The sequence below is a fragment of the Ascaphus truei genome, chromosome 15, assembly GCF_040206685.1.
Source record: "Ascaphus truei isolate aAscTru1 chromosome 15, aAscTru1.hap1, whole genome shotgun sequence".
Classification (NCBI taxonomy): domain Eukaryota; kingdom Metazoa; phylum Chordata; class Amphibia; order Anura; family Ascaphidae; genus Ascaphus; species Ascaphus truei.
The window spans coordinates 5,130,795-5,143,632 of NC_134497.1; the positions used below are offsets into that span (position 1 = coordinate 5,130,795).

Here is a 12,838-nt window from a genome sequence, read left to right on the forward strand (position 1 = left end):
CAGTACGGTTCTGTGTCCTTACGGGACGCCCCCAGTACGGTTCTGTGTCCTTACGGGACGCCCCCAGTACGGTTCTGTGTCCTTACGGGGAGCCCCCAATACGGTTCCGTGTCCTTACGGAGCGCTCCCAGTACGGTTCTGTGTCCTACCGGGACGCCCCCAATACGGTTCTGTGTCCTTCCAGGACGCCCCCAGTACGGTTCTGTGTCCTTACGGGGCGCCCCCAGTACGGTTCTGTGTCCTTACGGGGCGCCCCCAATACGGTTCTGTGTCCTTACGGGGCGCCCCCAGTACGGTTCTGTGTCCTTACGGGATGCCCCCAATACGGTTCTGTGTCCTTACGGGGCGCCCCCAATACGGTTCTGTGTCCTTACGGGACGCCCCCAGTACGGTTCTGTGTCCTTACGGGGCGCCCCCAGTACGGTTCTGTGTCCTTATGGGACGCCCCCAGTACGGTTCTGTGTCCTTATGGGGCGCCCCCAGTACGGTTCTGTGTCCTTACGGGACGCCCCCAGTACGGTTCTGTGTCCTTACGGGGCGCCCCCAGTACGGTTCTGTGTCCTTACGGGGCGCCCCCAGTACGGTTCTGTGTCCTTCTGGGGCGCCCCCAGTACGGTTCTGTGTCCTTACGGGACGCCCCCAGTACGGTTCTGTGTCCTTACGGGGCGCCCCCAGTACGGTTCTGTGTCCTTACGGGACGCCCCCAGTACGGTTCTGTGTCCTTACGGAACGCCCCCAGTACGGTTCTGTGTCCTTATGGGGCGCCCCCAGTACGATTCTGTGTCCTTACGGGACCACTGGTTCTTTAAAGATTTAGTTCTGCGCGATGTTTCAGATTCGCGAGATGTAAAGAGGTGCTGTTTGAGCGGAAGTGTAGTAACCGAGTGAGCTTGTGCCCTGCCATCTGTATACGGCTGCTGTATCCGCTGATTAGCCAGATGGACAGATTGGCATTAATATTCCTGCAATCTCCTCTTGTTTTCTGCATCCGTATACCATGCAACAGGTGCTGCCGCCGGAACAATCTCCGTGTGTCTCACTGGGGTCTGGGGGGGGGAGTATAATGTGTGGCCCCCCCTGACCTCTGGGGCGGCGGCGTAATAAAGGTTTCACCGCTTTGTCTCCGAGCGGCAAATGAACATTCCGTGATATAAATATGAACGTCTTGTGCGAGGGCGCGAAAGTAAAAGGAATTCCTAAACTGTGGGGTTTTTTTTGTTTGTTTGTTTTTAATCTGAATTATTATATTTATTATTACTGTTGAGTTGAAGAATAATCGGTAAAATAAATGCAGTAAGTATTTAATACTGCACAACCGATATATATGAATTTTTTAAGCCCCGTAAGATTTGGCATTTGTGGCTGCGGTGAACCTCCCGTGGGCCTCTGCGTAATGCGCCTAATCACTGCCACGCTGAAAGGAAAGGCGCGTTTCATTTGGACTTCTCCTTTTTTTACATTCGGATCTGTCTGTTTGGAAACAGCTGGAGGATTTGCCACAGAACTATCTGTTGTAGGATATACTCTCTGATATACCCGGCTATGCCCGGGATTTAATTTTCCCGCTCACCCTCTCTCTCTCTCTCTCTCTCTCTCTCTCTCTCTCTCCGCTCACCCCCTCTCTCTGCTCACCCTCTCTCTCTCCGCTCACCCTCTCTCTCTCTCTCTCCGCTCACCCTCTCTCTCTCTTTCCGCTCACCCTCTCTCTCTCTCTCCGCTCACCCTCTCTCTCTCCGCTCACCCTCTCTCTCTCCGCTCACCCTCTCTCTCTCTCTCTCTCCGCTCACCCTCTCTCTCTCTCTCTCTCCGCTCACCCTCTCTCTCTCTCTCTCTCCGCTCACCCTCTCTCTCCGCTCACCCTCTCTCTCTCTCTCTCTCTCTCTCCGCTCACCCTCTCTCTCTCTCTCCGCTCACCCTCTCTCTCTCTCCGCTCACCCTCTCTCTCTCTCTCTCCGCTCACCCTCTCTCTCTCTCTCTCTCCGCTCACCCTCTCTCTCCGCTCACCCTCTCTCTCTCTCTCTCTCTCTCTCTCTCTCTCTCTCTCTCCGCTCACCCTCTCTCTCTCTCTCCGCTCACCCTCTCTCTCTCTCTCTCCGCTCACCCTCTCTCTCTCTCTCTCCACTCACTCTCTCTCTCTTTCTCTCTCTCTCTTTCTCTCTCTCTCTTTCTCCTTTCTCTCCCCGTCTGTTTCTCTAGGATATATTTAAAAAAAAAGAAGAAGAAGCCGTAAATGCCATGTTAACGATAAATGAAACTTTTCTTGGGCTTAACAATACAAATGCAAGTTTATATTGGCCTGTCTTTTGCACAGCCCTGCGTCTCCCTGCGTGCAAATGAGTATTTCTTTACATTTTCACTTGTAAAATCTCCTCCTTTTTAGCTTGAGTAATGATGGGATGTAATTCGGTGACATTCCAAACGCCACACAGATGCTGACCAACCGGTTTAACCGGCGCTGTCCTAATACTTACACCGATAAGCGGCATTCTTACGGATCATGATGACTTGCACTTAAAGAAATATATTTCTTTAAGTCTAAACTGTTGTCGATTTTTTTAAAGCTAAAGAAAACGCCCTTTCTTACCTTACTTTCATTTGGCCGCTTTATTATCCTGACGGGCGCTGCTGGGAAATTCTCCATTGGTTTTTCTCTGGTTTAATATCACCCCAAAAATTCCAAGTGTGCCGGTGATTTCAAGTTGCCCGAGTAACGAGCGCTCTGCTGTGTCACGTGAAAAATGGTTTGGTGTATACCAGATTAAGAGTTCAAGGTCGTTTCAAATGGCAGACGCCATGAAAACGTGCAGGACGTGCTTTTATTGCAAACATTACAAATATGGGCTTTAATTACAGCAAATTATGTAAACGCGTAATTACGATTTCTTGGATCAGAGATGGAAAATTCCCGGTCGCCGTGGCCTGGAAGATTCCCGGTCACCTTGGCTCCTAAAATTTGCCATGTTGCGGCACGGTGCTGACCGCCGCGACCAACGACAGTGCAACCTATCCCTCTTTACTAGCGTGACGTCAAAACGGGATAGGGCGGGCTGTTCCCCAAGACGCACTGCTCAGTCCGCTGTGCGCGGGGGAGGGGTAGACTGGAGAGCGAAATGTTCTTGCGGGGCTCGCCTCGTTTGGGAAGGAGTGTCCGATTGTTTCGGGTGGCCTTAGGGTTCTTGGGGCCCTGGGCAAGAGAGTAATTGGGGGCCCCTTAGAGCAGGGGGGGCGCAGGTGCAAGATTTTCGGGGGGGGGGGGCGCACTGCACTTACAGGGGACCCACGCTCTTCCCCTTTCCTTACTTTACATTAAGTGCCGAGGGACCGCGCTAGGCCTCTGTAACTCCCTTTCCTGATTGGAGACGGGGCGTCACATGATGTCGCAATGTCAAACGCCGGTGACAAAGTTAGGGTCGGGGGAGAGCAGGCAGGGGGGCGCAGACTAAAAAGTTTGCACATTCCTGCCTTATGGGTTTGAATGTGTTGACCTGTGTTGACCTGTAAGCAAGTCGGACATTTCTGATTAAAATGTCACTTTGCCCTGTCGGAGCAACAATGAAAGTATCAGAATGCGTTCCGTGTACAGCGGGGCCACGGGCATATGGCGGGTTCCGTTCTAAGGGCCCGCCCTATAGTGAAAATCGCCGGAAAGCGGAACCGGCCATTTTCAGTTGTGCGCATGCGGCATTTCCCCCCCCCCCCCTTGTGCGCATGCGCAAACCGTTCTGCGCATGTGCGCCGGCAGAAACAGCCCATTCTGCGCATGCGTGGCCTCTGGGCAGACATGGCGGCCCCCTTCTCGGTGCCGCCGTATCAGCAGATCGCCGAGAAGCGGGGCCTTGCCGTTATTAATATTCGTGGGGGCAAAACTCAGAGGCGAGAAGACGTTTGTAACCACTTTGGAATTTCACATATTTCTCACATTTCAAACCCAAAATGTTATTGGATCTTAATATAAGTCCTAATAATAGATTAAGAGAACCTGGTCAAACAAATGACACAAATCTGATACTTTCTCAACATTTATTTATTCACAAATGATTAAACATTCAATATCCACGTGCGACAAAGTATGTGACCCTTTCGATTCAGTTCCTGCTGGCGCCCCGTGAGCAGCAATGACTTACACTGCGCGCTTCCTGTAACTTCTCGTCAGTCTCGCACATCGGGTTTGAGACATTGTGGCCCATTTCTCCTTACAGAGCTGCTTCAGCTCAGTGACATTTGAGGGCTTCCTTGCATGGACAGTTCGCTTCAGGTCCTGCCACAAAATGTCAATGGGTCCAGACTTTGACTAAGCCATTGTAACACACGGAATGTCTCTTTGGAGCCATTCTTTTGTAGATCTTTAGGATCATTGTCTTGCTGCATGACCCACTTTCACTTCAGCTCACGGACGGATGGCCCGACATTCTCCTCTAGAATCTTCTGGTACGATGCAGAATTCATGGTTGTGTCAAGGATGGCAAGCCAGCTCTTGAAGCGGCCCTAAACCATCACACTCCCACCACCATGTTTGGCGGTTGGGATGAGGTTCTGTTCAACCGCAGTTTTGGTTTTTGCCAAACAAAACGTTTCTCATTGAGGCGAAAAAGTTCTATTGTTGACTCGTCTGTCCAGAGAACATTGTTCCAGAAGTCTTGGTGAACTTTAGGTGAGCAGCAATGTTCTTTTGAGAGAGCAGTGGTTTCCTCCTGGCTCGCCTTCCATGAACACCATTCTTGTTCAGCCTTTTTTTGGTAGTTGAGTCATGAACACGCACATTAGTCAGGGCGAGAGTGGCCTGCAGATGCTTGGCTGTTACTCTGGGGTTCTTTGGGACTTCCTGGATAATTTGCAGGTTCTTGGAGACATTTAGGTAGGACGACCGCTCCTGGGTAGAGTGACTGGTCTTGAACTTTCCATTTGTCTGATAGTGGACTCCTTAGAAATGGTTCTGTACCCTTTCTAGGCTGATGAGCATCAATAATTGCTTTTCTGAGGTCCTCAGAGATTTATTTTAATTTAGCTGATAAAACCAGGGTTTCACTTACTTTTTCACATACCCTGACTTCATTCCTAATTTTGCCTAATTCATACATCCTTTTGTTTCAAAATACATGGAATTGGTTAATATAAATCCTATTGGACATTTGTAAAAGACTGTTTTTTGATTAAAGAAATGTACCATGGAAAAACGATGGAATTCCCGTATTTATCACTGGAGTTCACAAACTTTTTCTCGCCACTGTCCAGGTTTTCTCTACCGTATTACCATATTCTATCCGTACATGTAACAAAATCCAGTGCTTGGGCTATTTTTGGAAATGTGTACCCAGAAACACAAACCGTTTCCACAAATTGTTCTAAAAGATGATGGTGTTAGGTGGCAGTTAAACCGATATTAACTCTTGACCCAATAAAACTTTCGCGAACTTTGGCGGCCCCCTACAGTGCAGGGGCCGGGCACTTGCCCGGTTTTCCTTGGCCCAAGGCCACTATTGTCGGTATATGGACACAGCTGCAGACTGGATGGGTAATTTGGGGGGGGATTTGAGCCGGGACCGCTTCTCTTTCCCACTCCCCCTCCAGTGAACTACAATGAGGCTTTTAAACATGTCGCAGGCCTTCCTGCTAATGGAGTTAAACGCACTCGGCTACAGAGCGAGCAGACGTGGACAGGATGCGTGGAGCTCGGGCTGGCACGTTCTTTAACAGTAGCGCTGTAGAAAACGGTGGGTTAAGGAGGGCGCATTTGTTGGCGCGTTATTTCCTGTGTGATTTCACGTTGGCGGGGGCGATGATGTCTGCTACATCTGCAAAGTAAAGTGTAGGGGATGTGACTTGCAGAAGCCATTCTGGTGACCTGGGTTTAATAAATACTGTAATCCTAAATCATTTGTGTTAGAACTTGGATCTTTAACACAAGATGGAGAGGAGCGGCTTAGTGAGGCGTGAGGACAGCGGTCTAAGACGTTTGGCCGCGTCCAAAACGCCGCTGGCGTTACGCCGGCGGGACATTTTGCCCGCCGTGTCCATTGCGCGTGCTCCCACGCCTGATCGTCTGCTCAGGCATGCCAGGTCTGATAAACGCAGGTTAAAATGTCCCTCGCGGGAACGCTACACTGCCTAGACCGGCCACTGTGACGCGCCATCTTTAAATGTCTCGCGCGGTACGTTTAAACATGCACTTGGCAGACCTGGCTTGTCAGCGCGGGCACGTGGCGAAATGTCCAGCGGCGACATGTCCCGGCAGCGTAAAGACACCGGCTGTAACCTATAGCACAGAGTCTGACACAGGGGAACCTGGTTCAATTCCCGGTGTCGGCTCCTTGTGACCTTGGGCAAGTCACTTTATCTCCCTGTGCCTCAGGCGCCAAAAACAATGAGTGTAAGCTCTGCGGGGCAGGGACTGTAACATTCCTATGTGCTGCGTATCGCGCGCTATTCTGTAATTGTGACGCGCTGTGTCCCCCACGGGGAGAGACGCGCTATGCAGATTTAAGATAAATCACGGGTTATTGGTATTCTGATTTACGGTCATCCACGAAAGCGTATTTAACCTGATAATAGACACAGACCGCGCAGGAGTTTAAATCGCATCAAATGCAGGACTCTTCCCCTAGCGCAGGTCCTGGATATAGCCTGTGCGCACTCCGCTGCCCGAGCAACTCGCATGAAATTAGCAGGAGCAAAGTGTACGTGTGCACACCGAACACGCTAAGGGCGTGTAGATATAAATATGGAGCAGATGTTGAAAATATGATTTTCAAGTCTTGTGGCCCTTCTACCCCGAAATGCGTTGTGATCTGGTCTGAGAGTCCCGATACGGAAGCTTGGGGCACAATATGATCTCGCACTATCTCACGCAGAAATTAATTGAGCGCGGATATCTTGCGTTCATTTGTGGTTAGCTCCATGTGTCTGTTAACCCTTTCCTCCATCTCGCCCCATCTCCGGTGGACTTGAGCCATAGAGTTGGCTGAATGAATGTGATGACGTGTCACGCCTGGGGGAGTGGAAACGCCCGGGGGAGTGGAAACGCCCGGGGGAGTGGAAACGCCCGGGGGAGTGGAAACGCCCGGGGAATGGATATACGGAGGTTACAAAAAAGAGCGAGAATGAAGGGGTTAACGTTTGGTTGCGATAATTGTGTTGTACTGTTCTTCAGTGCACAGATTGGTAGGCTTCTGCCAAGGAAGAAGGGGGCACGGTGTGGCAGTGCCGCCTGTATCCTCCTACCCACCTTGTGTCTCTCTCGCTGTTCCAACTGGAATATGGGGGGGGGGGGGAGAAACCCATTGGCAGCGATGCCTCTTCCGAGAGGCAGCACTAATTGCCTGTGTGCTGTGTTGTACTTTTAAGGTAACAGATAAGTAATACTCTCCCAGTCTCATCCACTTCTAAATGTTTAATTAAATACTTCAAAACGTTACTTCAATGGGGGAAGCATGTAATATGTCATGCTAGAGGACGCTGGCGTGTGCATTTGCAGTCGCCACGGAAGCAGTTTGAATATTTGGCTCTGTTGGGCCAAATGGGTTTTGGGGTCTACATCTCTTGTGCTTGCAAGAATTGGGCAGCTTGTAATGTTCAAAAGCTATCGGAGGCCCCCCTCCCCTGCAAACAATGACACCCCCAAACCCAAGCAGAACCAACTTTGTGACCGAACAATACTGCATCCTGCGGCATACCCATAATATGCGTGGCTTGCGTTATTTAAGTAATTGGCATGTCGTTCTTTTTGCGTAACTTGTCACGCTGTTCCGCCATTGTCCCGCGGAATAAGATGCCTCGTCACACGTACTAAGGGCTGTTATATTTTTTTGTGTGTGTGTGTGTGTGTGTGTGTGTGTGTGTGTGTGTGTGTGTGTGTGTGTGTGTGTGTGTGTGTGTGTGTGTGTGTGTGTGTGTGTGTGTGTGTGTGTGTGTGTGTAAAAAACATTAGTAAAAAGAAAAAAATTATTAGACTTGTACACACACACACACACACACACACACACACACGCATATATACACAGACAGACAGACACACACACACACACACACACACACACACACATTACATTTGAGCGCAGGCAGCGGCGCGAAAATATGAATTTCCTCATCTTCGCCGCTGTCTGTCGGCTCCCCTCTCCCTGCCGCGCGCGCACGTAGCACGCGCCCGGCATTATAGAGCGTGCCTAATAACCGCGTCTCCACTAGTACAGACTGGAGCATAGCTAGCCTTCGTCAGGCTTGCTTGCAGCGTTGGGCTGAGCTCAGACAGGCTGCTACGCCCCTGTGCGTCCGCGCCTCTGCTGGGCGATGTGTGCTCATCCCCAGCAGACAGAACGACGTGGTTGGAGGCGGGACTTTAAAAAATAAACTGTTTATGATTGGCGGAGAAGTACACGTGCTGCGGCTGCCGCTTGAAATCACAACTTCAGCGGTCTTCAAGCGCAGCGGCGCCAACGCTGTACTCCGCCTTCGGGGGTCGTTTTCAGTGTGAAAACTCCCACCCACCAAAGCAAAAGTGACGCACGCACGTACGTCGCATCGCGGCCTGTCTGAACTCCGCCGTAGTCTGACATCGTATAATCCGCCGCCCATCCACACTTCCGATCCCCGCGGCTTTTTGTCGGGTATTGGGTCTTGTCGCGGTTATTGGCAGCTGTCATTTCCTGCCTGATTTTTCCGAGCACTTCCTGCCTCTCCAACTCTGCGCTCAAACGCCTTATCTTTGGTGCATAATTTAGTATCAAATGCCAATTTAGTTCCATACGTTTAGCGCGGTGTATTTTTTTTTGGGGGGGGGGGGGGCGGGGGTGGCGTTTATTATTTTATTGCAGGTTCTGAACGGTATTCCTATTCTGACGCTATATAAAATGTGAATAATACAAAATTATACACTGTAGAATGGAAAATAATGGAATTACATTGTTAAAACAGTATTGGCGTGATTACACCTTCATGTAGTATTCAATTCTCTGAGAAGTGCGCCATTCTAAATATCCCCCCCCCCCCCCCCCCCACCTTCTTTTTTTTCTATTACAGGGAGAAAAGGAAAAATGTCCAGGATATTAAAAATAACATAAAGGAAGCTATAGAGGTGAGTGCCTCGGATGTGTTCAATCGGATGTTGAATAAATTCCGTTGGCAAGATTTCGGTGCTGAACGTAACCATGTTCCTTCCTGTTCAGACGATAGTTACAGCGATGGGCAACTTGGCGCCTCCGGTGGAGCTCGCCAAACCGGAAAACCAATTCCGAATCGACTATGTCTTGAATTTACCGAATTACAAGGACTTTGATTTCTCAACGGTAAGTACCGGAGGATATATATATATATATTCCACGCCTGGGCAGTTCTTCCGAGTCTCAAAGTATTTCTGGATATAGCGTTGGGGAGGTTTCTGCGGGTTGCGCAGTAGAGCAAGTTCTCCCGGCGCCAGACGGTCGCAAGCTTGGGGAAGCTTTATTAGAAATAGGAAAGGTGCAATAATGCATCGTTGCTGTATTCTGTAAGGTTGCTAATTTGTCGCTTACCTTGTTAAGCCGCTAAAATAATTCTAATTTCCTACAATCCTAATATATGCGCAGTGTGGCGTTGGCGGCAAAACCTCCATATTTTATTTTTTAATAGAATTGTTTGGAATTTTGGGTCCTGAATTTAAAGGAAACACATTACCACTAATAAGGATACATTCACGTAAAATACCAATAGAAAATACATTACAATACATTTTTAATCAAATGATAACCTAAAGTGATTTTTTTTTTTTTTTTTACACTGGATTACTCCCTTTTAACCCTTTCTGGCCACTAAATCAATCATTGTAGATGGCAAAACAAGTGCTAATTCAGTTGGCAAGAGTTGGTCTCTGTAGATGCCAAAAAACCTTTCTGTGTGCGTCTAAAATCTCCAATAAAATTGAGGCTTTTTGGAAATATTTTTTGCGTTGCATTCAGCGCAAAGTTCTGATGCAGAACTGTTTTGAAAGTTTCGGGGAAACTCCGCGGGATTCCTCCGCGTTCTACTTGTTTTAAACTTCCTTATTCCAAAAAAAAAGTCACAGTGAAATCATGGGTGGCCAATGCTGGACCACCAACAGGTCAGGTTTTCAGGATATCCCTACTTCAGCACAGGTGGCTCAATCATTGAGCCACCTGTGCTGAAGCAGGTACTAATTGAGCCACCTGTGCTGAAGCAGGTACTAATTGAGCCCCCTGTGCTGAAGCAGGGATATTCTGAAAACCTGACCTGTTGGTGGCCCCTGAGTAGTGGCGTTGGCCACTCTTGCAGTAAATCAAAAAAAAAAATTTTTAAGGGGCAAATCTCTGTTTGCGGTAAGGGTTCCGGCGTTCGGTCGCCCCTCCAAGGGAAGCAAAATGGCGGAGAGTCGCTCCTCCGCATCGTGTGTTCCAATGGGAAGCCACAACGTCATCTGCAGTTTCTGATTGGTCAACATAACGCGCGAGATCTAAAAACTAGAAAGTAATACGTTATGATTTAGATGGGTAGAAAGTAACGCGTTGTGATTTAGGTGGATAGAAAGTAACGCGTTGTGATTTAGGTGGATAGAAAGTAACGCGTTATGATTTAGGTGGATAGAAAGTAACGCGTTATGATTTAGATGGATAGAAAGTAACGCGTTATGATTTAGGTGGATAGAAAGTAACGTGTTGTGATTTAGGTGGATAGAAAGTAACGCGTTATGATTTAGGTGGATAGAAAGTAACGCGTTATGATTTAGATGGATAGAAAGTAACGCGTTATGATTTAGGTGGATAGAAAGTAACGTGTTGTGATTTAGGTGGATAGAAAGTAACGCGTTATGATTTAGGTGGATAGAAAGTAACGCGTTGTGATTTAGGTGGATAGAAAGTAACGCGTTGTGATTTAGGTGGATAGAAAGTAACATGTTGAATGTAAGTTTATGCATTTGGGATGCAAGAATAAACAGGCGACATACACATTAAATGGGGATAAATTAGGGGAATCCTTGATGGAGAAGGATTTAGGAGTGCTTGTAGACAGCTGGCTTAGCAATAGTGCCCAATGTCATGCAGTAGCTGCAAAGGCAAACAAGATCTTATCTTGCATCAAACGGGCAATGGATGGAAGGGAAGTAAACATAATTATGCCCCTTTACAAAGCATTAGTAAGACCGCACCTTGAATATGGAGTACAATTTTGGGCACCACTCCTTAGAAAAGACATTCTGGAACTAGAGAGAGTGCAGAGAAGAGCCACCAAATTAATAAAGGGGATGGACAATCTAACATATGAGGAGAGGCTAGCTAAATTAGATTTGCAGGCAGTCCTCGGCTATCCAACTGGATCCGTTCTGGAAGTAGCGTGGGATAGTGAAACCGATGTAAAGGGAGTCCCGTGTTAATCAGTGGCGGTGAGCGTTGGATAACGCATTCAGGCGTCGGATAACGCATTCCAGAGTCGAAAAATGGCCCTTAGGTTTGCATTGTAAAGCGTTGGATACGCCATTCGTTGTAAAGTGAAATGTTGGATAGCGAGGACTACCTGTATTTACATTAGAAAAGAGTTGTCTAAGAGGGGATATGATAACTATATACAAATATATTCGGGGACAGTACAAGGAGCTTTCAAAAGAACTATTCATCCCACGGGCAGTACTAAGGACTCGGGGGCATCCCTTAAGGTTGGAGGAATGGAAATTTCACCAGCAACAAAGGAAAGGGTTCTTTACAGTAAGGGCAGTTACAGTGAGGGATTCATAACCCATGGAGACACTGATGGCAGATACAATAGATTTGTTCAAAAAAAGGTTGGACATCTTTTTAGATGGGAAAGGCATATACCAAATAAGTAAACATGGGAAGGATGTTGATCCAGCGAGTAATCCGATTGCCAATTCTTGGAGTCAGAAAGGAATTTATTTTCCCCTTATGAGATATCACTGGATGATATGACACTGGGGTTTTGTGTTTGCCTTCCTGTGGATCGATAAGTAAGTATAGATATAGGATAAAGTATCTGTCGTCTAAGTTTAGCATAGGTTTGATCTTGAGGGACGCATGTCTTTTTTTCAACCTCATCTACAATGTAACTATGATTGCAGAGTGACACACATCCACTATCGGAGCGGGATTCAGGTGGAGTTATGAGAGGCGCTGTCTTGGGTTTTATAGAGGTTAGTGACAGATTTAGGTGATGGATCACAAGACATGAGTGCTGTATGTAACACAGTATTGCACTCCAGATCTGAGTATTGGAATGAATTAAAACGTATATCTTTGATACGTAATGAAACAAATATTACAAATAATAAACCACAGTTAACACTTTATCTACTGCAAAAGAATACAGGAGGTGTGTGTGTATATATGTGTGTATATATATATATATATATATATATTTATATATATATCTTAAGATCAGCCTTCCAATATAACCTTCCTGTCTCTCCTATAACTTGATGGAGAGACTAAGGCCGCGCTTATAGTGCTGGAGACTCGACCGATGACGTCGCCACCCGCGAAAGTTATAATTAGATTTTCCGCGACTCTCGCCAGCGACGTCACGAAAGGGGGCAGGGCCGCGGTCTCTGGTTTAGAGAGTCGCATGTGGCGACTGTCTCTAAAAAATGAAACAGACCCGGCCTCAAATTTTTTTGTCGCTCCGTCGCTCTTACTATAAGCGCTTACGACGGAGTCAATGTATTTGATTTGGAGACACGTTGCGTCGCCGTCGCAAGCCACTATAAGCGTATATTGTTACTATCTAGCTACTGCAGGATTATTTACACGTCTTTCTTTAACGCTGCAGACCAGGCAATATCCTACATGTGTGTTTTTTTTTAAAAATTTAATAAATCGGTTCTGTGCTACGAGAAAATACGTGT

The 12,838-nt window shown here is 47.6% G+C and overlaps 1 protein-coding gene across 7 annotated transcripts in view; it reads left to right on the plus strand.

The window, feature by feature from the left end:
• Positions 1-12,838, plus strand: part of GNAS (GNAS complex locus) — a 186,980-nt gene that overhangs the window by 136,604 nt on the left and 37,538 nt on the right. For all 7 annotated transcript variants that reach the window (XM_075571339.1, XM_075571340.1, XM_075571342.1 and 4 more), the window contains 2 exons: positions 9,013-9,067; positions 9,159-9,278. In XM_075571339.1, the coding sequence (XP_075427454.1) occupies positions 9,013-9,067; positions 9,159-9,278 (175 nt within the window). The remainder of the gene's footprint in view (positions 1-9,012; positions 9,068-9,158; positions 9,279-12,838) is intronic.